At 46.9% G+C, this 23,906-nt stretch overlaps 1 protein-coding gene across 3 annotated transcripts in view; it reads right to left on the reverse strand.

Annotated features, from left to right (window-relative positions):
- Nucleotides 1-528: 528 nt before the first annotated feature.
- The window catches only part of LOC119968780 (bromodomain and WD repeat-containing protein 1-like), a 232,603-nt gene continuing 209,225 nt past the window's right edge, over nt 529-23,906 (reverse strand). For all 3 annotated transcript variants that reach the window (XM_038801511.1, XM_038801510.1, XM_038801509.1), the window contains exons 36-40: nt 14,538-14,690; nt 12,411-12,580; nt 4,311-4,555; nt 1,430-1,575; nt 529-775 (exon numbers count right to left, since the gene is read on the reverse strand). In XM_038801511.1, the coding sequence (XP_038657439.1) occupies nt 755-775; nt 1,430-1,575; nt 4,311-4,555; nt 12,411-12,580; nt 14,538-14,690 (735 nt within the window). In that variant the 3' untranslated portion in view covers nt 529-754. The remainder of the gene's footprint in view (nt 776-1,429; nt 1,576-4,310; nt 4,556-12,410; nt 12,581-14,537; nt 14,691-23,906) is intronic.

Raw genomic sequence — 23,906 nt, forward strand, 5'->3', positions numbered from 1 at the left:
TTTCGAGAAAACAAATTCACAGTGGTACAATGCCAATAAATGGCTTCATCTCAGTCTCTCACTCTCATGGGTATTCGCCGTACCCGTCCCGACCTGGACACTTTAGCAATCTCATTTTGTAAAACGCTGTCTGTATCTGAATCATAATCATCATATCTTACAGTTCTTCTGCCTTGATTTCTGGTCCTTATTGCAGATGGTCTACAAACACAATCTCGTTTTACATAATCAGAATCATCATCATCATCCCCCTCGTCATCATCGCTGTCCAATATGTTTTGCTGCTTCTTATATTCAAACTTGCTGGTGACTTTTTTGGAAAAAGCTATTTTGGTTTTTCCTTTCCCTTTAACTTTTTTAGGTCTCCCTCTCTTCAATTTTGTTTTTGCTTTCACTTTAATCTTTGATTTTGCTTTCGTCTTTGCTTTCACATTGTAATCGCTATCCAAATCAGAAACAGATCGGGATTCAGTGTCTGACTGGGATTTTGATTCAGAACTGGAGCTTGAACTGCTTCCAGTCCCGGAACTGGTACTGCTACTTGAACTAGGTTTCTGGGCTCCTCCTTCCTGCCGCTGCTGGCTCTCAGATAGAGAGTCATCTTCTTCCAAAACACAGGCATACTTTCTTCTCTTAACTGCACCTAACATCTCCTGTTCCTGCTCAGAATGGGAATCTTCTTCCTCAGAATCACTCAAGATCTTGCGTTTCTTAGCTGCCATCGTCGGACGAACCAATTTTCTGTTGTCTCCATTTACCTGAGTACCACTTGTTTCTGAAATTAAACAAAAAAAAATAGTTTTACCTTTACACCTCTCCAGTTAGAAGAGGGATTAAATAAACTCAAAACAATTAAGAACTGAATCAGAACTTTTAGTAGACATATCATTAAACCTAAACAAATCACCTAGCCTTCTGGAGAGTCAGAATGATAGTGAAAGATAACAAAGATGAAACAAGACAGATCTAAAGTTTAAAAAACTCAGCAAAAGAATATCGCTGTCATCATGTAGCCTCCCTCAGAATTGCGTTGAAATATAAGCATAGTTTACATGTACAAATTTTATTGTAGGCCTTGAATCATCAATCTTCTGATTCAGTTGGGTATGTGACAAACTAAATCATACTACCACTTAATGCCAAGAAAGTAAACTAATACCTCAACCGAACAGGAGAATTAATAGACAAACTATCGTTAAACTCTTCCCCCAGAAAGAAAACCAAATTACAATTAAATTCAGCAACAAGCAGAACAGAACAATAGCAATCCATGGTAAACAGTTGATTTTATCAGATTTTCTGGGTTGCCAATCTCTACTGAACTGCTAGGCAAGTGAAAGTACAAACTGGAGATACTTTCCAGATGTGTATCTAAACCAATAGGTTTAGAAAATTAAATTACATATAAAATAAGCTCAATCATGGTCACCTGATTTTTGTTTCGGAGACACCTTTTTTTTATTGTCCGACTGCTGCCAGGCACAGACTCTGCAGAAGCATCATTCAGGGAGGAGGCTGTAGACTTCATAGTACTTTCATTCTCTTCAGCAGAACTTTCACTGGAGTCTTCATGTTCTGATGCAAAGAAACACTTCAATTAAATTTCCCCTCAGCCTCATCTGTTTCCAAGTAAATAACCCAAGTTTATCCAATCTTTCCTCAAATTCTCCAGTCCAGGCAACATCCTCCTAATTCTCCTGTATCCTCTTTTGTACAATCACATATTTAAAGCGGTATTCCAGCTGTGAACCAACTTTTATACAGCCTTGCCATCTTAAAAGATCTATGCGCAAGCACCTCCTGGTCCCTCTGATCCTGCACGTTCAGAACTGTGTCAGAGAGTCAATATTGCCTCCTGTTATGGGCCAGGGGTTAGAGAACCCCAAAGTGTATCGTGGAGTTCACCTGACCCACAACTTTTAATAGATTGTGGTTATGGGGAGCACACGAGTCCACTCTGCAGTTGTAATGCAACAGAACTCTGCAGTACTTCTAAATTAAAACAATGTTTATTTATGAAACCAGTTAACACTTTATAAACCCACAGTAAACATCTTAACTATCAATACCAATCATCCCCACAGATACAGTAAACCTTAATCTTCCTTTATTAACATCCATAAGACAAAAGATCCTTTAAAAAATATATATTTTTATTCTCCTTTTTCACATTTTCTCCAGAATTTACACCCACCAACAATAAACAATAATCAGCAACAGATATGTCAATCCCCATAACAATAACAACGATCCCATCCTCACACCAGCCCCCAAACATACAAAAGACCCTTTTTAACACAGATCAGGTTTAAATTCACTACGGAGAACAATCAGCATTTTGAAATGACCCAATTGATCTGGAGACAGTCTTTAGTTTGCAGAGAGAGATCCTTATACAGCTCCTTGCTTTGTCTGCAACTATCCAGCTCTCAATACGAAACTAAAACACACCCTGTAGCAAACAGCCCAAAGTGAAAGTAAATGCAGACAGACAGCCTAGCTCTACCCACTCACTGACATCACTGCAGCTATCTAATAAACACCAGGCATATGGTGTGTTGGCTTTCATTAACAGGGGGATTGACTTTAAGAGCCACGGGATTTTGCTGCAGCTTTATAAAACCCTGGTTAGACCACACTTGGAATATTGTGTCCAGTCCTGGTCGCCTCATTATAGGAAGGATGTGGATGCTTTGGAGAGGGTGGAAAGGAGATTGACCAGGATGCTGCCTGGACCAGAGGGCATGTCTTATGAAGGGAGGTTGAGGGAGCTAGGGCTTTTCTCACTGGAGTCAAAAAGGAAGAAAGGTAACTTCATAGAGGTGATGAGAGGGGTGGATAGAGTGAATAGCCAGAGACTTTTCTCCAGGGTGGAATTGGCTGTCATGAGGGAACATAATTTAAAAAAAATAAATTTAGCGTGGCCAATCCACCTACCCTGCACATCTTTGGATTGTGGGGCCAAAACCCACGCAAACACGGGGAGAATGTGCAAACTCCACACGGACAGTGACCCAGAGCCAGCATTGAATCTGGGACCTCGATGCAGTGAGGCAACCGTGTTAACCACTGCGCTACCGTGCTGCCCCAGGGGGGACATAATTTTAAGGTGATTGGAGGAAGATATAGGGGAGATGTCAGAGGTAGGTTCTTTACACAGAGAATGGTGGGTGCGTGGAATGCGCTACCAGCAGAGGTGGTGCAGTCAGAGTCATTAGGATCATTTAAACGACTCTTGGACAGGAACACGGACAGCAGTAAATTGAAGGGGTGTAGGTTAGGTTGATCTTAAGATTAGGATAAATGGTCAGCACAACATCATGGGCCGAAGGGCCTGTACTGTGCTGTTCTATGTTCCAAATCCATAAGCCCTTATCTTGCATATTAATCTTCTGTGCCTACCTTACTGAACATCTTTTGGAAATCCAAGTATACAACATGAACTGGTTACTTCATTTACTTCTTAAAACCTCAAAACATTCTTAACAAATCTATCGAAGACAATTTTCCTTTACAAAACTATGCTGACTCTGATCATACTATGATTTTCTAAGTGCATTATTAAGACTTCCTTAATAACAGATTGCAGCAATTCCCCAACAAGCAAAGTCAGGCCTCTGGTCTCTAGTTCCCCATCTTCTCCCTCCCTCCTTTATTGAACAATTACATTTCCTAACTTTCAATCTGCTGAGACTGTTCTAGAATCTAGGGAGTTTTAGAAAACTACAACAAGTGCATCCAGTATCTCTGCAGCTACCTCATTTAGACCTTTAGGATGTAGGCCATCAAGCTGACTTGAGAAAAAGTAGTCTGCCTTTACCACACAATCAGGAAACAAATATGGTGCCCCTACTGTGTACAGAGCTCACCAGTAGAGTTGCGAAGAGAACATCAGCTGGAGCCAGAGGGAATGACACTGAAATAATATAAAAGAGGTGAGTCAACTAATTTTGTGCCTTGCCCACCGTGGTGTCACAGGCACAGTCATACCACCAAGCACAACCCTCACCCAAAATCGGGGAACATAAATTTCTCGCCTTTAAAGTTCTCACCAGAGATCGCTAGATGTCTCAAAACTTTCTTCAAGGTCATTGGCGAGCATCCTTGCAGAAACTTACATATCAACAATTCATGATGGTCAAGTGTTTACAAATGTCAATAAAATCTGACACAAAAAACGCAGTAACAGTTACACAACTACACTGCATGGTAATCTGATGTTTATTCAACAACTTGTATTTGTATAGCATTTTGAACAAAATATATATTCCACATATATGAATTAAGCTGAATTTAGTCTGTTTGCTCACCTGTTGTTGATCCCACTGATCCATTCGGCAAGCCTTTTTTTCTTTCTCTTTTTATAGTTTGGATTGGTGTCTTGGCCCTAATGTTCCTTACTCTGGGTGATGTGGAAGAATGCTCAGAAGCATCACTGCAGGCACTATCTCCAGTACTACTTGTGCTGTTCTGAGATGAATGTAATGAGGTAGATCTTTTGGAAAGATGTTCCACTTTTGCTGGAGGCTTCATTAGTTTCCTTTTTCGTTCTGGACTAAACATTGCACAAAAACAAGTAAACAGCTCAAGATGATTGCCAGTTATGTTCTTGAAATTATAAATGACAACCAAATGGCAGTACCTCTAAGTAATTCACTTTAAAGAATGCAGATCTTCTGGATATAGACACATACATAAAATTTTAAATCCCATTTCCTAAATTCATGTACATTACATTCTCCAGACCAGAACTGCATTTCTCTCTATCCATGATGCTAGATATCCATTGTGATATTTTCCTAATGTCACAGAATTTGTTCCATATTATCAACAGTCTCAGATGTGCAACTTGGTTCGTTTTAGGATTTTAAAACTTTAATCTCACAATTTTTTCTCAGCGCCTGTGTATAACCTTATTTACGCACTCTTGGTTCTTCCACCCCCAGCTGCCAGATTTGTATTTTGCACCAACTTCAACTGTTCCCAATCTTTTGGTATTAAATTCCTGCCACAATATGGCATAATTGACATTTGCCTCACAGTTAACAAAAGAATATCCATACTACTCCCAGTGATTGAACTATTGTTTAATTTTTTTTTAATGTACAGTCTGAAGATGCAGATGCTACAAATATGCTTTCAATTATAATGGAAACATTTAATACTGGCATGCCTGACAGGATATGCCTGTTGTTAGATCATTCCACTTAACCACTTGAAACATTAAGGTATTTTTAAAAATTATTGTTAAGGTCCAGGATTTAGAGAACCCCCCAAAGTGTATCATGGAGTTCACCTGACCCTTAACTTTGAATGTATTGTGGTTATGGGAGCACACGGGCCTGCCTTTCAGGTGTTATTCAACAGAGAGTTACAGTACTTTCAAATTAAAACAATGCTTATTTATCATAGATCATATAATTTACAGTGCAGGAGGCCATTCAGCCCATTGAGTCTGCACCGGCTCCTGGAAACAGCACCCTACCCAAGGTTAACACCCCAACCCTATCCCCATAACCCAGTAACCCCACCCAACACTAAGGGCAATTTTGGACACTAAGGGCAATTTATCATGTCCAATCCACCTAACTTGCACATCTTTGGACTGTGGGAGGAAACCGGAGCACCCAGAGGAAACCCACGCACACACGGGATGTGCAGACTCCGCACAGACAGTGACCCAAGCCAGAATCAAACCTGGGACCCTGGAGCTGTGAAGCGATTGTGCAATCCACAATGCTACCGTGCTGCCCATTTATGAAACCAGTTAACACTTTATAAACCCACAGTAAATATCTTAACAACTATCAACACCAATAAATCCCCAAAGAATGCAGCACTCTATAGATAACCCTTGATAAATTGCCAAACAACATCCAGAAGACAAAATACCCCTTTGACACAGAGATCAGTTTTAAATTCTCTAATGAGAGCAGTTATCCCTTTGAAATCACCCAAATAGGACTTCCAGTGGCAGCTATAAGGTCGTAGGTCGCACATTTGGTGGCTCCCGTTTCGGTCGGACTTTTGGACCTTTTCCCCTGACTTTTCTGCGCTTTTGAGCGCGGAACTGGAAAGCAATAGTACTCAGGCACAGGACCCATACGTAATTGTATGGACCTAAGAAGCCGGGGCGACTGTAAACAGCAGAAGAAGTGGTTGAGTAAGGGCACAGTGGAGGCTGTGAGAGAGACCAGCATGGCTGGTGTTCAGAGCAAGGAGCCGACAGCCCAGCCCACAATGGAGCAGCTGCTGCAAACTATGCAGGAGGGCTTTTTGGCTTTGAAGCGTGACAACTTGGAGCCACTTCAGAAGTCGATTGATCGGATGGGAAAAAGGCTGGATGATCAGGCTGAGAAGCTCCAGCAGTTGGAGAAGTCAGTGGAGGAGCAGGCTGACTTTCAAATGGTGGCGGATGTGGAGATTAGGAGGCTAAGGGACCAGCAAAAAGTGCTTCTGGAAAAGGCTGGAGGACCTGGACAACAGATCTTGCCGGCAGAACGCAAGAATCGTGGGCCTCCCGGAGGGGGCAGAGGGGCTAGACGCTGCCGCATATGTGGAGGGTGTGTTTAAGAAGCTGCTGGGGAACGAGGTGTTGCCGCGCCCGCCGGTGGTGGACAGGGCACACAGAGTGCAGGTGAGGCAGCCGCAACAAGGGAGTCCCCCACGAGCGATGGTGGTACGCTTTCACAGGTACCTGGACAAGGAATGGGTGCTGCAATGGGCAAAGAGCACACAAAGCTGTATTTTGGACAATACCACCCTGTGTGTGTACCAAGATTTGAGTGCGGTGGTGGCCAGGAGGGGGGAGGCTACAGGTAGGTGAAGGAGATACTGTATAAAAACCAAGGTGAAATTCGGGCTGCTTTTTCCGGCTCGACTGTGGGTTATGTATAAGGGTCAGCACCACTATTTCGAGGCACCCGAAGAGGTGATGGACTTCGTTAAGAAGCAAGGGCTGGCCCTGAGCTGAGACTGTTTGGACTTATGTTAAAGCTTTTAAGTATATGTGGTGTCGCTCCTGTTTTGGGATGTATCTTTTTTTTTTCTTATTTTTGCGTGATTTTCCTGAATGTTTCCTGTTTGGGCTCTTTGCTTAGTTGGAGTTTGGCTGGGGGGAATTAATAAAGAAAACAGTTAAAAGGGTTGGGTTAAAATGGATGCTTCAGAGGAACTTTGTGCAATCTTTTTCTGTGTCTGTATGGGTAGGACTGAAGAGTGCCTGTTATTTCTTATCTCTTTTTTTCTTGTTTAACTTGAATTGTGCTATTGTGGGGGTTGTTTATGACTTGTATAGAGTGTTTGCTTAAGTAGGGCTGATCTGGGGAAGTGGTGTGGAGGGGTCGGGGTGGTGTGGAGGGGTCGGGGTGACTGGGAACAATGGGTGGGAGACAGGCTGATGTCGAGGCTGGGAACCCCAGGCTACCTGAGTGCAGCTAGTCAACGGGAGCAGAGGTGGGGGTGGGCGGATGCGGAGATTCGGAGGCTAAGGGACCAGCAAAAAGTACTTCTGGAAAAGGCTGGAGGACCTGGACAACAGATCTCGCCGGCAGAACGTGAGAATCGTGGGCCTCCCGGAGGGGGCAGAGGGGCTAGACGCTGCCGCATATGTGGAGGGTATGTTTAAGAAGTTGCTGGGGAACAAGGTGTTCCCGCACCCACTGGTGGTGGATAGGGCACAGAGCGCAGATGAGGCAGACACAACAAGGGAGTCACTTGTTAGATTAGAGCAGGGGTTAGGTGATAGGATGGTGTTGCTGGGGATGGGGGGGAGGGGGGGGGGGGAGTTGTTCTGCTGACGGGGATGGAAACTGGGCATGGTAACTGTGAGGTGGTCATGGGTGGAGCCGGCCAGGAGGCAGGCCCGAGGAAGCACGACACATGCCTGGTGGGGCTGGCTAAGGAAAGGGGATGGATGATTGGCAAAGGGGGGGGGGGGGGGGGGGGGGGGGGGTGGCAAAGTGCCCCCCAACCAGGCTGATCACCTGGAATGTTAGAGGGTTAAACGGGCCAGTGAAGAGGGTGCATGTGCATGTGTTTGCACATCTGCGGGTTCTGAAGGCGGACATATTCTTGTTGCAGGAGACGCACCTGAAAGTGGCAGACCAGGTTAGGTTAAGGAAGGGCTGGGTCAGTCAGGTCTTTCATTCGGAGCTTGATTCTAAGACGAGGGGGGTTGCGATCCTGTTTAATAAAAGGGTACAATTTGAGGCGGAGGGCACAGTCGTGGATGGGGGTGGCAGGTTCGTTATGGTGAGGGGTAACTCGAAGGGGTGAGAGTAGTCCTGGTCAGTGTGTACTCCCCTAATTGGGACTATGTAGATTTTATTAGGAGGATGCTAGGGAAGATCCCCGACTTGGACTCGCTTAAGTTGATCATGGGCGGGGACTTTAATACAGTCCTGGACCCGAGCCTGGACCAGTCATGCTCAAGAATGGCCAGGCTGCCAGCGATGGCAAAGAAACTGAGAGGGTTCATGGAGCAAATGGGGGGAGCAGATCCATGGAGATTTAGCCGGCCGACAGCGAGGGAGTTCTCGTATTACTCCCAAGTCCACAAGGTGTATTCCCGAATTGACTACTTTGTGATGAGTCGGGACCTGCTGGCCGGGGCAGAATATTCGGCAATTGCCATATTGGGCCATGCTCTGCACTGGGTAGACCTGCAGTTCTGTAAGGACAGCTTTCAGCGCCCACCATGGAGGCTGGAAGTTGGACTACTCGCGGACGAGGCGGTGTGTGAGAGGCTGAGGAAATGCATGCAGAATTACCTGCAGGTGAACGATACTGGAGAAGTCTCGGCAGCGGTGTTCTGGGAGGCACTGAAGGCAGTGGCGAGAGGGGAGCTGATAGAGGCGAGCTGATTTCAATCCGGGCGTACAGGCACAGGACAGATGGGGCAGAGACGGACCGACTGATTAAGGAAATTCTACGGACGGACATGAGTTACGTGGAATCCCCGAGGCCAAAGTTACTCAGGAAACGACAGAGGCTGCAGGCCGAATTTGGGGTGCTGACTACAGGCAAGGCTGTAGAGCAGCTTAGAAAGGTAAAAGGCCCGATTTATGAGCATGAGGAGAAGGCCAGTAGAATGCTTGCGCAGCAACTGAGGAAGAGGGAAGCGGCTAGGGAAATAGGGAGTGTAGTGGATGGGGAAGGTAATCTAGTGGGTGATCCAGCAGGTCTGAACAAGGTCTTTAGGGACTTTTATAGGAAGCTGTACACTTCGGAACCACTCGTGGGACAGGGGGGATGAGGCGATTCCTGGATGGACTGACCTTCCCAAGAGTGGGGAGGGGGTTGGTGGACGGACTGGGGGCCCTGGTCAGGATCGAAGAGGTATTGGGGGGCCTGAAGGTCATGCAGTCGGGTAAAGCCCCGGGGCCGGACGGGTATCCGGTGGAGTTTCACAAAAAATTTGTCGGGATTGTGGGGCCGGTGCTGGTCAGGGTCTTTAACGAGGCAAGAGACAGGGGAGTTTACCCCCGACGATGTCGCAGGCCACCATCTCGCTCATTCTGAAACGGGATAAGAACCAGGAGGCCTGTGGCTCATACAGGCCAATCTCCTTTATCAACGTAGACGCCACGTTACTGGCCAAGGTTTTGGCGGCCAGAATGGAGGACTGTGTACCGGATGTAATTGTGGAGGATCAAACCGGGTTTGTAAAGGGGAGGCAGCTGGTGGCCAACATAAGAAGATTGCTCAACATGATTATGATGCCCCCGGAGAGTAGGGAGGTAGAGATAGTGGTAGCCATGGATGCTGAAAAGGCTCTTGACCAGGTCGAGTGGGATTATCTGTGGGAGGGACTAGGACGGTTCGGGTTCGGGGCTGGGTGCATCGACTGGGTTAGGCTATTGTATCAGGCCCCGGAGACGAGTGTAAGGACGAACAGAACAACATCGGACTACTTTAGACTGCACCGTGGGACAAGACAGGGCTGCCCTCTCTCCCCACTGCTGTTTGCGCTGGCCATAGAGCCGCTGGCAATTGCACTGAGAGCTTCTGGGGGCTAGAAAGGGCTGGTCCGGGGGGAGTGGAACATAGAGTCTCGTTGTACGCGGATGATCTGCTGTTATATGTATCGGACCCAATGGTGGGGATGGACTGTATTATGGCAACCCTGAGGGAATTTGGCCGGTTCTCTGGATACAAACTGAACATGGCAAAGAGCGAGTTGTTTGTAATTCAGGTGAGGGGGCAGGAGAATAGGCTGAAGGGGTTGCCGTTCAGGCTAGTTGGGGAGTTTCCGATATTTGGGGATTCAGGTGGCACGGGACTGGGGCAGGTTGCATCAGCTCAACCTGTCTCGACTGGTGGAATGAGTGAGGGAGGAGGTCCGGAGGTGGGATGCGCTCCCGCTGTCATTGGGTGCAGACCGTTAAGATGACAATTCTCCCGCGGTTCTTGTTTGTTTTTCAGTGTCTCCCCATCTTTATCCCGTGATCCTTCTTTAAGAGGCTGAACAAAATTATTCTGGGATTTGTAGGGGCAGGGAAGTCCCCGCGGGTGAAGAGGGTGATGCTTGAAAGGAGCAGAGGAGAAGGGGGGCTGGCGTTGCCGAACTTCAGCAACTATTACTGGGCGGCCAACATAGCGATGATAAGGAAATGGATGGTGGGTGCGGGGTCGGTTTGGCAGCAGATGGAGGCTGCTTCGTGCAGAGGCACTAGCTTAGCAGCTCTGGTCACGGCGCCTCTGCCGCTTCCTCCGGCACGGTACTCCACCAGCCCGATAGTGGTGGTGGCTCTTCGGATCTGGGGCCAGTGGAGGAAGCATGTAGGGGAGGTAAGAGCATCGGTGTGGAGCCCAGTCTGCGGCAACCACCGATTTGCCCCGGGGAACATGGATGGGGGGGTATCGACTGTGGAGGAGGGCGGGGATTGAGAGGGTGGGGGATCTGTTCCTGGAAGGGAGCTTTCCGAGCATGAGGGCGCTGGAGGAGAAGTTTAGACTGGCGAGAGGGAACGACTTTAGATACTTGCAGGTGAGGGATTTTGTACGCCGCTGGTGCCGTCCTCCCCACGTCTCCTGCCGAAGGAGAGGCAGGACAGGGTAGTTTCTAGGGGAGAGGGGAGAGTTTCAGACGTCTACAAGGAAGTAATGGGAGCTGAGGATACACAGACCGAGGACCTAAAGCTTAAGTGGGAGGAGGAGCTCGGGGGGGGGGGGGGGGGGGGGGGGAGGAGCTGGAGGACGGTATTTGGGCAGAAGCCCTGAGCAGAGTAAACACGACCGCAATATGCGCCAGGCTCAGCCTGATCCAGTTTAAGGTCGTGCACCGGGCCCATATGACAGTGGCCCGGATGAGCAGATTCTTCGGGCTGGAGGACAAGTGTGCTAGATGCGCCGGAGGGCCAGCTAACCATGTACACATGTTCTGGTCATGCCCTAAACTCAGGGGGTATTGGCAGAGATTCGGAGATGTCATGTCCCGGGTATTGAAAACTGGGGTGGTAATGAGCCCGGAGGTGGCAATCTTTGGGGTTTTGGAGGACCTGGGAGTCCAGGAAGAGAGAAAGGCCGACATTTTGGCCTTTGCTTCCCTGGTAGCCCGGCGACGAATACTGTTAGCATGGAAGGACTTAAAGCCCCCGAGGGCTGAGGTATGGCTATCGGACATGCCGAGCTTTCTTGGCCTAGAGAAAGTCAAGTTCACCTCGAGAGGTTCGCTACTATGGTTCGCCCGAAGGTGGCAGAGAATTATTGACTTCTTCGCAGAGGAGTAAGCGGGGGGGGGGGGGGGGGGGGGTTCTTTTTTTTTGTACTGTACAATGTCACTTTTTCTATATGCCTAAAATACCTCAATAAAATTGTTTGTTTAATAAAAAAATCACCCAAATGAACACTTTAGCTTGCAGAGAGATTCATGCACATCTGCTGGGTTTCACTGCAGCTCTTCTCTCTGAAAATGAAACTAAAAACCGACTCTGCAGCAGCCTGCTCAAAAACGAAAGCAAAGCAGACAGACAGCTCCACCCACACTCTGACATCACTGATAAACACCCAGCTCTTAAAGGTACTCCCATGACATTATCCACAAGTACTCTTTGAACATCATGTCTTTAATTCATCTTCCACAGTCCCCACCAAAAGAAGCAGTTTTATTTTTCCTCAAGTTACTTTACATTAAAATAGACCATTGAGGTGCAGATTTGACAGGGTGCACCATAAACTGGTATAACACAGTATTATGTCTAAAATTCTCCAGAAAGGCGAGTTTCTTAACTGTTGTGTGCAGATTTTCTGACCACAGCTCCATTAACACTTCCCATCCACAACCTGACCTTTGCTGCACAACTAAAGCTGATCTATTGAACCACAGAGGCTACAAAATTAAATTACCATGGCCTTAATTTTAATTGTGATCAGTTTAAAGAAAACAAAACACTGCACAAATAACATACCTGGAGGCTCTGCTACTTGACCTGGAGGCTTCAGAACTATGCAGTCGTTTCTTGTATCTTTGTTTGTGTTGACTCCTTTTATTATAATTTAGAGCTGTTTTATAATCGGAAACAATTGTTCGAATTTGGTCCTCAAAAAATGCAGACAACCTCAGAGTCATGCTGTATATCTATTTTTTTAGAAAAATGATGGCTGTTAAGAGTATTCTAATATCATAATATAGCAACTTTGTAATGGAATAACTATTACAGGTCACTACATAATCTATTCATAATTAACATTAAATGGTTTTTGTTTCCAATTTTCCCAGATTACTAACAATCACATTTCATAATTAAGGGCCGAACCCAAGTAACCGTTCTTAATCTGAGGGGCTGGTTTAGCACAGTGGGCTAAATAGCTGGCTTGTAATGCAGAACAAGGCAGCAGCGCGGGTTCAATTCCCGTATCAGCCTCCCTGAACAGGCGCCGGAATGTGGCGACTAGGGGTTTTTCACAGTAAATTCATTGAAGCCTATTTGTGACAATAAACGATTATTATGGGGATTAATGGGTGTTTCTCTGGTTGGCAATCAGTAGCTAGTGGTGTCCCTCAGGGATCCGTGTTGGGCCCACAATTGTTCACAATTTACATAGATGATTTGGAGTTGGGGACCAAGGGCAATGTGTCCAAGTTTGCAGATGACACTCAGATGAGTGGTAAAGCAAAAAGTGCAGAGGATACTGGAAGTCTGCAGAGGGATTTGGATAGATTAAGTGAATGGGCTAGGGTCTGGCAGATGGAATACAATGTTGACAAATGTGAGGTTATCCATTTTGGTAGGAATAACAGCAAACGGGATTATTATTTAAACGATAAAATATTAAAGCATGCCGCTGTGCAGAGAGAACTGGGTGTGCTAGTGCATGAGTCACAGAAAGTTGGTTTACAGGTGATTAAGGCGGCAAATGGAATTTTGTCCTTCATTGCTAGAGGGATGGAGTTTAAGACTAGGGAGGTTATGTTGCAATTGTATAAGGTGTTAGTGAGGCCACACCTGGAGTATTGTGTTCAGTTTTGGTCTCCTTACTTGAGAAAGGACGTACTGGCACTGGAGGGTGTGCAGAGGAGATTCACTAGGTTAATCCCAGAGCTGAAGGGGTTGGATTATGAGGAGAGGTTGAGTAGACTGGGACTGTACTCATTGGAATTTAGAAGGATGAGGGGGGATCTTATAGAAACATTTAAAATTATGAAGGGAATAGATAGGATAGATGCGGGCAGGTTGTTTCCACTGGCGGGTGAAAGCAGAACTAGGGGACATAGCCTCAAAATAAGGGGAAGTAGATTTAGGACTGAGTTTAGGAGGAACTTCTTCACCCAAAGGGTTGTGAATCTATGGAATTCCTTGCCCAGTGAAGCAGTTGAGGCTCCTTCATTACATGTTTTTAAGGTAAAGATAGATAGTTTTTTGAAAAATAAAGGGATTAAGGGTTATGGTGTTCGGGCCGGAAAGTGGAGCTGAGTCCACAAAAGATCAGCCATGATCTCATTGAATGGCGGAGCAGGCTCGAGGGGCCAGATGGCCTACTCCTGCTCCTAGTTCTTATGTTCTTATGTTCACATGGAGCATTGAGAGGATATTTGGAAATATGGAAGAGGGAGTCTGAGAGAGAGAGAGAGAGAGAGAGAGAGAGGCACATGCGAGAGAGAGGAGTGTGTGTGTGTGAGAGAGAGAGAGAGAGAGAGAGAGAGAGAGAGGCGCAAGAGAGATAAGTGCACACAGTAGCTCATCTACAAAGGCTCATGTCAGGAGCATGTTGGAAGCTTCCTGGCTGGGTGCTGTTTTTGTTGGTTGTATAAAGTGCATAGCAGCAACTCACCAAAGTTACTTTGACAGCGCATACACCCCGGTGACATTTATCAAGGAGTACAAAAGCAGCATTGCCATGGCATTACTGGGGGAAAAACCTTGGATTTGTGTTATGGAATAACATAGATGATGGATTTTCAGCCATTTTACAAGTCCCAATTTTTAATTCCACTGACTTCAAAAGCACATCCAAGTTAACACGTGTCCGAAAAAGAATGAAAGTTTTACCGCATAATGTATTATTACAGTCGCGAAATGTCTGATTCAGATTACCTTCGATTTTTTATTTGGGGAATAAGCTTTAGCGTTGCTGAAGATTAATCGCACATCTTTGCAAAGTTCTATAGGACTTTCATAATTTTCCATTTCTAATGCTTCTTTTATAGTTGCCAAGTCCATCGGAGTGTGTATAATATTCCTGTAATCCTAGATATGACCACAAATGATCAAAAACAAGCACTGAAAATGAAATGCCGAAAAATTGACTTTGCTCAAAATCTAATATTCATACTCTCCATGAGAGTTCCTGCACCTTTCGCGGAATAAAGTTCCATGATTTTTCCATAACCGAATTGAAATCTTTCATGCCCATTTTTTCTTACAAATAGATTATGAACTCTGCTAATTGTAGCTTTACATAAATATTGGAATCTTACATTGTATGGCAGTTATTCAATAACTTTCTTGCACAGCAACCTGGTTTTGTGGAATTTTAAGAAAAATACTTATTGGGTCACAAGTCTATTTCCCTGGATTCTGGACATCCGATGCAAATGATCAGAGAAGGGTAGGAAGTGGACGTCGGAAAACATTGGAATTCTAAACCACGCCCCACCCTAAAGTCAGAAGTCTCATCCGTATCTTTACAAAATTCTATGATTTTCCCAGGTTTACCATGACCAACGGGAACCCCGCTAAAAACTTCATCTAACAATTCTATTTTTTATTATTATAAATTTAGAGTACTCAATTATTTTCTTCAAATTAAGGGGCAATAGGGGGCGACACAGTGGTTAGCATTGCTGCCTACGGCGCTGAGGGCCCGGGTTTCGAATCCCGGCCCTTGGTCACTTTCTGTGAGGAGTTTGCACATTCTCCCCATGTCTATGTGGGTCTCACCCCCACAACCAAAGATGTGCAGGTTAGGTTGATTGGCCACGTTAAATTGCCCCTTAATAAAAAATAAATAAAAAAATTTAAGGAGCAATTTAGTGTGGCCAACCCACCTAACCTGCACACGGGGAGAACATGTAAATTCCACACGGACAGTGACCCAGGGCCGGGATCATACCCAGGTCCTCAGCGTCGTAGACAACAGTGCTAACCACTGCACCACCTTACTTAACAATTCCAGTTCTTCAAGAAATTTACATATTAAAAAAAGCTTATTTGACAGATGTGTTTCAGGTTAAGTTTATATATTTTGGGACTTCCAGTGGTGGCGATGTGCCAAGCGGACGCACACGTGGTGACTCCCGATGGGGCGCTCAGTTTTTGGCTCTTTCCGCCCGATGCATGCGCTTTTGTTTTAAAGAATAGAATCATTTAGTACAGGACCCCCTTCTTACCATGTCCAGTACAAGCAGCTCCAAACAGAAGTTGGGCAAGGGAACATCGACGGAGCCTGGCGCACTTTGAGCCCCAGCAGTGGCAAACAATGCAGTGGCGGCTTCTGGAATGAGGCCACACGGTAGCATGGTGGTTAGCATAAATGCTTCACTGCTCCAGGGTCCCAGGTTCGGTTCCTGGCTGGGTCACTGCCTGTGCAGAGTCTGCACATCCTCCCCGTGTGTGCGTGGGTTTCCTCCGGGTGCTCCGGTTTCCTCCCACAGTCCAAAGATGTGCAGGTTAGGTGGATTGGCCATGTTAAATTGCCCGTAGTGTCCTAAAAAGTAAGGTTAAGGGGGGGGGGGGAGGGGTTGTTGGGTTACGGGTATAGGGTGGATACGTGGGTTTGAGTAGGGTGATCATTCCTCGGCACAACATCGAGGGCCGAAGGGCCTGTTCTGTGCTGTACTGTTCTATGTTCTATGCTGAGACTGGGGCTCCTCAATGGACAACCGAGAAATCGTTAGCTTTCTGTTCAATGAATTTAGGAAGCAGCAACAGGAGATGACCAAGGATCTAAAGAAGACAATGGAGGGGGCTTTGGCCCCAATCCAGGCAATAATGGAGAAGTTGGACCAGCGGATGGAGACACGATTCAAAAGGTGGAAGCACCGTTCTCCAACCATAATGATCTGACGGCCTCACTGGAGTTAGAGTGGAGGGCGCTTAAGGTCAAGAACCGCTCCAGACTGCAAAACCTAAGGATCGTCGAGCTGCTGGAGAGCTCAAAATCCATGGACTATGCGTCCAAGATGTTCAGAACGTTGGGGGGGGGGAAAGAACGTAGAACATTACAGCGCAGTATAGGCCCTTCAGCCCTCGATGTTGCGCCGACCTGTGAAATCCTTCTAAAGTCCCTCTACACTATTCCATTATTGTCCATATGCCTTTCCAATGACCATTTGAATGCGTTTAGTGTTGGCGAGTCCACTACTGTTGCAGGTAGGGCATTCCACGCCCTTACTACTCTCTGAGTAAAGAACCTACCTCTGACATCTGTCCTATATCTATCTCCACTCAATTTAAAGCTATGTCCCCTCGTGCTGGACATCACCATCCGAGGAAAAAGGCTCTCAATGTCCACCCTATCTAATCCTCTGATCATCTTGTATGCCTCAATTCAGTCACCTCTTAACCTTCTTCTCTCTAACGAAAACAGCTTCAAGTCCTTCATGATGTGGAGATGCCGGCGTTGGACTGGGGTGAGCACAGTAAGAAGTCTTAAAACACCGGGTTAAAGTTCAACAGGTTTGTTTCAAACACGAGCTTTCGGAGCGCAGCTCCTTCCTCAGGTGAATGGAGAGGTATGTTCCAGAAACATTTATATAGACAAAGTCAGAGATGCTGGACAATGCTTGGAATGCGAGCATTTGCAGGTAATCAAATCATTACAGATCCAGGGAGAGGGATAATCACAGGTTAAAGAGGTATGAATTGTCTCATTTGGGGCAGCGCGGTAGCATGGTGGTTAGCATAAATGCTTCACAGCTCCAGGGTCCCAGGTTCGATTCCCGGCTGGGTCACTGTCTGTGCGGAGTCTGCACGTCCTCCCCGTGTGTGCGTGGGTTTCCTCCGGGTGCTCCGGTTTCCTCCCACAGTCCAAAGATGTGGGGGTTAGGTGGATTGGCTATGCTAAATTGCCCATAGTGTCCTAAAAAGTAAGGTTAAGGGGGGGGGGGGTGTTCTTGTGTTACGGGTATAGGGTGGATACGCGGGTTTGAGTAGGGTGATCATTGCTCGGCACAACATTGAGGGCCGAAGGGCCTGTTCTGTGCTGTACTGTTCTATGTTCAAGCCAGAACAGTTGGTAGGATTTTGCAAGTCCAGGCCAGATGGTGGGGGGTGGATGTAATGCGACATGAATCCAAGATCCCGGTTGAGGTCGCACTCATGCGTGCGGAACTTGGCTACAAGTTTCTGCTCGGCAATTCTGCGTTGTCGTGTATCCTGAAGGCCGCCTTGGAGAACGCTTACCCGGAGATCAGAGGCTGAATGCCCTTGACTGCTGAAGTGTTCCCCGACTGGAAGGGAACATTCCTGCCTGGTGATTGTCGCACGATGCCCGTTCATTCGTTGTCGCAGTGTCTGCATGGTCTCGCCAATGTACCACGCTTCGGGACATCCTTTCCTGCAGCGTAAGAGGTAAGACTACATTGGTCGAGTCGCACGAGTATGTGCCGCGTACCTGGTGGGTGGTGTTACCACGTGTAATGGTGGTATCCAAGTCGATGATCTGGCATGTCTTGCAGAGATTGCCCTGGCAGGGTTGTGTGGTGTCGTGGTCGCTGTTCTGAAGGCTGGGTAATTTGCTGCAAACAATGGTTTGTTTGAGGTTGCGCGGTTGTTTGAAGGCCAGTAGTGGGGGTGTGGGGATGACCTTGGCAAGATGTTCATCTTCATTGATGATGTGTTGAAGGCTGCGAAGATGATGTCGTAGTTTCTCCGCCCCAGGAAAGTACTGGACGACAAAGGGTACTCTGTCAGTGATGTCCCGTGTTTGTCTTCTGAGGAGGTCGGTGCGGTTTTTTGCTGTGGCGCGTTGGAACTGTCGATCGATGATCGAGCGCCATATCCCGTTCGTACGAGAGCATCTTTCAGCATCAGTAGGTGTCTGTTACGCTCCTCCTCGTCTGAGCAGATCCTGTGTATACGGAGGGCTTGTCCATAGGGGATGGCTTCTTTAATGTGTTTTGGGTGAAAGCTGGAGAAGTGGAGCATCGTGAGGTTGTCTCTGGGCTTGCGGTAAAGCGAAGTGCTAAGGTGACCGTCCTTGATGGAGATGAGTGTGTCGAAGAATGCAACAGAATTTGGGCAATCTCTGCAAGGCATGCCAGATCATCGACTTGGATACCACCATTACACGTGGTAACACAACCCACCAGGTATGCGGCGCATACTCGTGCGACTCAACCAATGTAGTCTACCTCTTACGCTGCAGGAAAGGATGTCCCGAAGCGTGGTACATTGGCGAGACCATGCAGACACTGCGACAACGAATGAACGGGCATCGTGCGACAATCACCAGGCAGGAATGTTCCCTTCCAGTCGGGGAACACTTCAGCAGTCAAGGGCATTCAGCCTCTGATCTCCGGGTAGGCGTTCTCCAAGGCGGTCTTCAGGACACGCGACAACGCAGAATTGCCAAGCAAAAACTTGTAGCTAAGATGCGCACGCATGAGTGCGGCCTCAACAGGGATCTTGGATTCATGTCGCATTACATCCAACCCCCATCATCTGGCCTGGACTTGCAAAATCCTACCAACTGTTCTGGCATGAGACAATTCACACCTCTTTAACCTGTGATTATCCCTCTCCCTGGATCTGTAATGATTTGATTACCTGCAAATGCTCGCATTCCAAGCATTGTCCAGCATCTCTGACTTTGTCTATATAAATGTTGCTGGAACATACCTCTCCATTCACCTGAGGAAGGAGCTGCGCTCCGAAAGCTCGTGTTTGAAACAAACCTGTTGGACTTTAACCTGGTGTTGTAAGACTTCTTACTGTGCTCAAGTCCTTCAGCCTTTCCTCATATGATCTTCCCTCCATACCAGGCAACATCTTTACAAATTTCCTCTGTACCCTTTCCAGTGCTTCCACATCCTTCCTATAATGCTGCGACCAGAACTGCCGCAATACTCCAAATGCGGCCGCACCAGAGTTTTGTACAACTGCAACATGACCTCATGGCTCCGAAACTCAATTCCTCTACCAATAAAAGCTAACACACCGTACGCCTTCTTAACAACCCTCTTAACCTGGGTAGCAACTTTCAGGGATCTATGGACATGGACACCGAGATCTCTCTGCTCGTCCACACTACCAAGAATCTTACCATTAGCCCAGTACTCTGTCTTCCTGTTATTCCTTCCAAAATGAATCACCTTACACTTTTCTGCATTAAACTCCATTTGCCACCTGTCAGCCCAGCTCTGCAGCTTATCTATGTCCCTCTTTAACCTGCAACATCCTTCCACACTGTCTACAACTCCACCGACTTTAGTGTCGTCTGCAAATTTACTCACCCATCCTTCTACGCCCTCCTCCAGGTCATTTATAAAAATTACAAACAGCAGCGGCCCCAAAACAGATCCTTCTGGTACCCCACTAGTAACTGGACACCAGTCAGAACATTTCCCATCAACCACCACCCGTTGTCTTTTATCAGTTAGCCAATTTCTGATCCAAACTGCTAAATCACCCTGAATCCCATGCCTCTATTTTCTGCAATAGCCTACCGTGGGGAACCCTCATCAATCGCTTTACTGAAATCCATATACACCACATCAACTGCTTTACCCTCATCCACCCGTTTGGTCACCTTCTCGAAGAACTCAATGAGGTTTGTGAGGCACGACCTACCCTTCACAAAACCGTGTTGACTATCTCTAATCAAATTATTCCTTTCCAGATGATTATACATCCTATCTCTTATAAACCTTTACAAGACCTTTCCCACAACAGAAGTAAGGCTCACTGATCTATAGTTACCGGCGTTATCTCTCCTCCCCTTCTTGAACAAGGGGACATTTGCTATCCTCCAGTCTTCTGGCACTATTCCTGTAGACAAAGATGACTTAAAGATCAAAGCCAAAGGCTCAGCAATCTCCTCCCTAGCTTCCCAGAGAATCCTAGGATAAATCCCAGTCCCAGGGGATTTATCTATTTTCACACTTTCCAGAATCGCTAACACCTCCTTATGATGTCATTACGACTCCTCCAGTGTTGGAACGTGCCTATTGATCACTCCAGCCAAATCCAGATTGGGGACCCATCTCAGGTGGTCGTAGACTGGTTCCATCTTTACCTGGACATGGGGTAGGTCCAGAGGTGGGCGAAGGATTATCAGGATTGTCGATGGGAGCATCATGCCTGCCACCAGAACATATCAAGATCTTCGGACAGAGCTGGTGAGAAGACGTGCGGCGTGTGGCCAAAGCTGCGCTGTTCAAGAACAACGTGAGGTTTGGTGTGGTGTACCCGACTCGCCTTCGGGTAATCTTCAAGGCCAGAGACTATTATTTTGACGCATCAGAAGATGCGATTCGTCAGGAAGCACACCTAGGGATGAACTAAAGTAATTGAGGACTATGGAGTTTGTTGTTTGCGTATAGCTAAGTTCATCTGTTCTTGTATTTGGTGGAGGATTTTTGAAATGTGGGGTCGGATTTAGGATCGTGCTTGGGCTTGTCGGCAGGTGTTTGTAAGGGGCAGAGTTGGGGATAATATTTTGTGCTGTTGAGTATTGTTTTTTGGGGGAGGGGGACTGGGTATTGTTTCCTTTTCCTCTAGGGTTCTGTATTAAAGTTTGGTTTGAAGAGGGGGTTGTTCGTTGATTTATTGTGTTGACTTTGATGTTTGCATTGTGTGGGGGTCACACTGCTAGTGGTATAGCGAATTAACAGGAGCGGAGAAGAGTGTGGGGGGATGTCTGCAGCTTGGAATCTTTTCATATGGAATCTTTTTAAACAAAAATTGTACAGTAAGGAAGAAACTGCCGACGATTCCTTCATGGGGGAAGTGTTGCTGCCACCTTGAGTGGACCTGGAGCTGGCGCAGGTTGAGGCATTGCGGGAATGCCTCACGTGGCGGATGTGGCTGATCCTATGTTAGGATAGCCTGGAGTGTGAGGGGAGAACCCGGGTGTTTGGCCACTTGAGAAGTTTTTACAGATGACCTATTTAAGAATTAAGGATCAATTGAGGTTGCGGAAGGGATAGGTGGGGCATGTATACCACCCTCGTTTGGATTGTAGGTTGTGGGGGTTCGCGGTGTTAATTAACAGGGCACGGAGGGTCGCGGTGTTAATTAATAAGAGGATGGTTTTCTTGGCGGACAATATATTAGCGGACCCAGGAGGGAGGTATGTAATAGGCGGGTGCGCTAGTGGTGCTGGTCAACATGTATACACTAATTTGGGATGACACAGCTTTTATTAACAAAGTGCTGCCATCTATCCCAGAACTAGATTCTCATCGGCTAATCATGGGGGGAGACTTTAAATGCGTTTTCGATCCGAGCCTGTATAGGGCGAGTTACAAGTCCTGGAGTCCATCAGGGGTGGCGAAAGTACTCGATTGCACCGACTCCAGAATTACTAGCAAACAGAAAGTTGCAAATGGAGTTTGCATTGTTGACACGAGGGAAAGTGGTGACCCAGCTGCATCTCTCGAGGGATACTTTGTGAATATGGGAAGAAGGCAACCATCTGTTGGTTCACCAGCTGAGGCGGCAGGCAGTTTCCTGGGAAATAATACAGGTCAGGGACTCTGTTGGCGGGATTCTTTCTGCCCCAGAGAAGGTGAATGAGGTGTTTGAGGCTTTCTATCGTGGGTTTTGTGAATCACAGTTTCAAGTTGGGGATTCAATGAGACAATATTTGGATGGATTGACCTTCCCAGAGGTAGAGCAGGTGAAAAGGCAAAAGTTAGAGGCGCTGGAAGAGATCATGTGTTGGATTAGGCCAGGGGTGGGCAAACTTTTCCGTGCAAGGGCCACATTCAGAAATTCACAATTCACAAAGGGCCGCATAGTATATTAAGTAAAATAATTACTTCACCCGGTTATGATTCTGGGCGCCTCATACAGAACATAGAACAGTACAGCACAGAACAGGCCCTTCGGCCCTCGACGTTGTGCCGTGCAATGATCACCCTACTCAAGTCAACGTATCCACCCTATACCAGTAAGTAACCCAACAGCCCGCCCCCATTAACCTTAAAAAAAAATTATTTTTTTTTTAAATAAAAAAATTTAAAAAAAAATTTTATTTTTTTTTTAAATGACTTGGTGGGCCGCAGAAATACCTTTGGCGGGCCGCATGCGGCCCGCGGGCCGTAGTTTGCCCACCCCTGGATTAGGCTAATGCAGATGGGTAAGGTGCCGGGAATTGATGGATTCGCCATTGAATTTTATAAACAGTTTACTGGACAGCTGATCCCGCTTTTGCTCAATATGTTCAATGACTATATATCTTGAAGGGTGTGGCCGCCATGCTGACGTAGGCATCGATTTCCTTGATCCTTAAGATGGACAAGGATATTTTTCTGTCACTCCCTCCCCCGCTTGCTCAGGCGTAAAGCTTGCTGGGGTGCCCAGTCTTCTTGGGCAGCAGCACGACCTGGATGTTGGGTAGGATACCACCCTGGGCAATGGTTATCCCACCCAGCAGCTTGTTGAGCTCCTCGTCATTAAGGATGACGAGCTGCAGGTGGCGGGGGTCTTCTTGTTGTCCTGGGTCGCGTTTCCGGCCAGGTCGAGGATCTCGACGGTCAGGTATTCCAGCACGGTGGCCAGATAGAACAGCCCGTCGGCACGCACCCGCTCGGCATAGTGGCCCTTGCGCAGCAGCCGGTGGATGCGGCCTACAGGGAACTGCAGGCCAGCCAGGAAGGAACTGGTCTTGGCCTTGGCTCACCCTTTGCCTCCGGTTTTATGTCAACTCGACATCATTCAGGGTTCAAACAAGTCTCATCTGCCTGTCGCGTTATTAAATGGTGAGGTAAGAACCCTGTTTACCAGAGATGATTTCAGAGGAGCAGACTGGATTTGTGAAGGGCTGGCAGTTGCCAATATCAGGAGGTGTTAAATGTGTTCTTGCCCTCCTCAGAGAGCAAACCAGAGGTTATCATTTTGATGGGATGCGGAGAAGACAGGGTTGAGTGGAGATACCTCTGAAATTTTGGCGCGGTTTGGCTTCTTTATAACTAAATTGTGCCGTGGATTAAGCTTTTATACATGGGCCCCTCCGCACGTGTACGTACTAATGCCCCGAGTTTGGGTTATTTCTAATGGGCTGGAATACAAGACAGGGGTACCTGTTGTCTCCATTGATGTTCACATTAGCAATTGAGCCACTGGCCATTACATTGAGGTAGTCTGCCGGGTGGAGGAGTATAGAATACAAGGGGAGGGAGCATTGGGTGTTCTTCTATGTGGATGATCTGTTACGACATATTACGGACTCTGTCTCCAATGTTGGGAAGACAATGAAGCTGCTGAGGAGGTATGGCTCCTTTTCAGGGTGTAAGTTGA

This window comes from Scyliorhinus canicula, chromosome 7, assembly GCF_902713615.1.
Source record: "Scyliorhinus canicula chromosome 7, sScyCan1.1, whole genome shotgun sequence".
Lineage (NCBI taxonomy): Eukaryota > Metazoa > Chordata > Chondrichthyes > Carcharhiniformes > Scyliorhinidae > Scyliorhinus > Scyliorhinus canicula.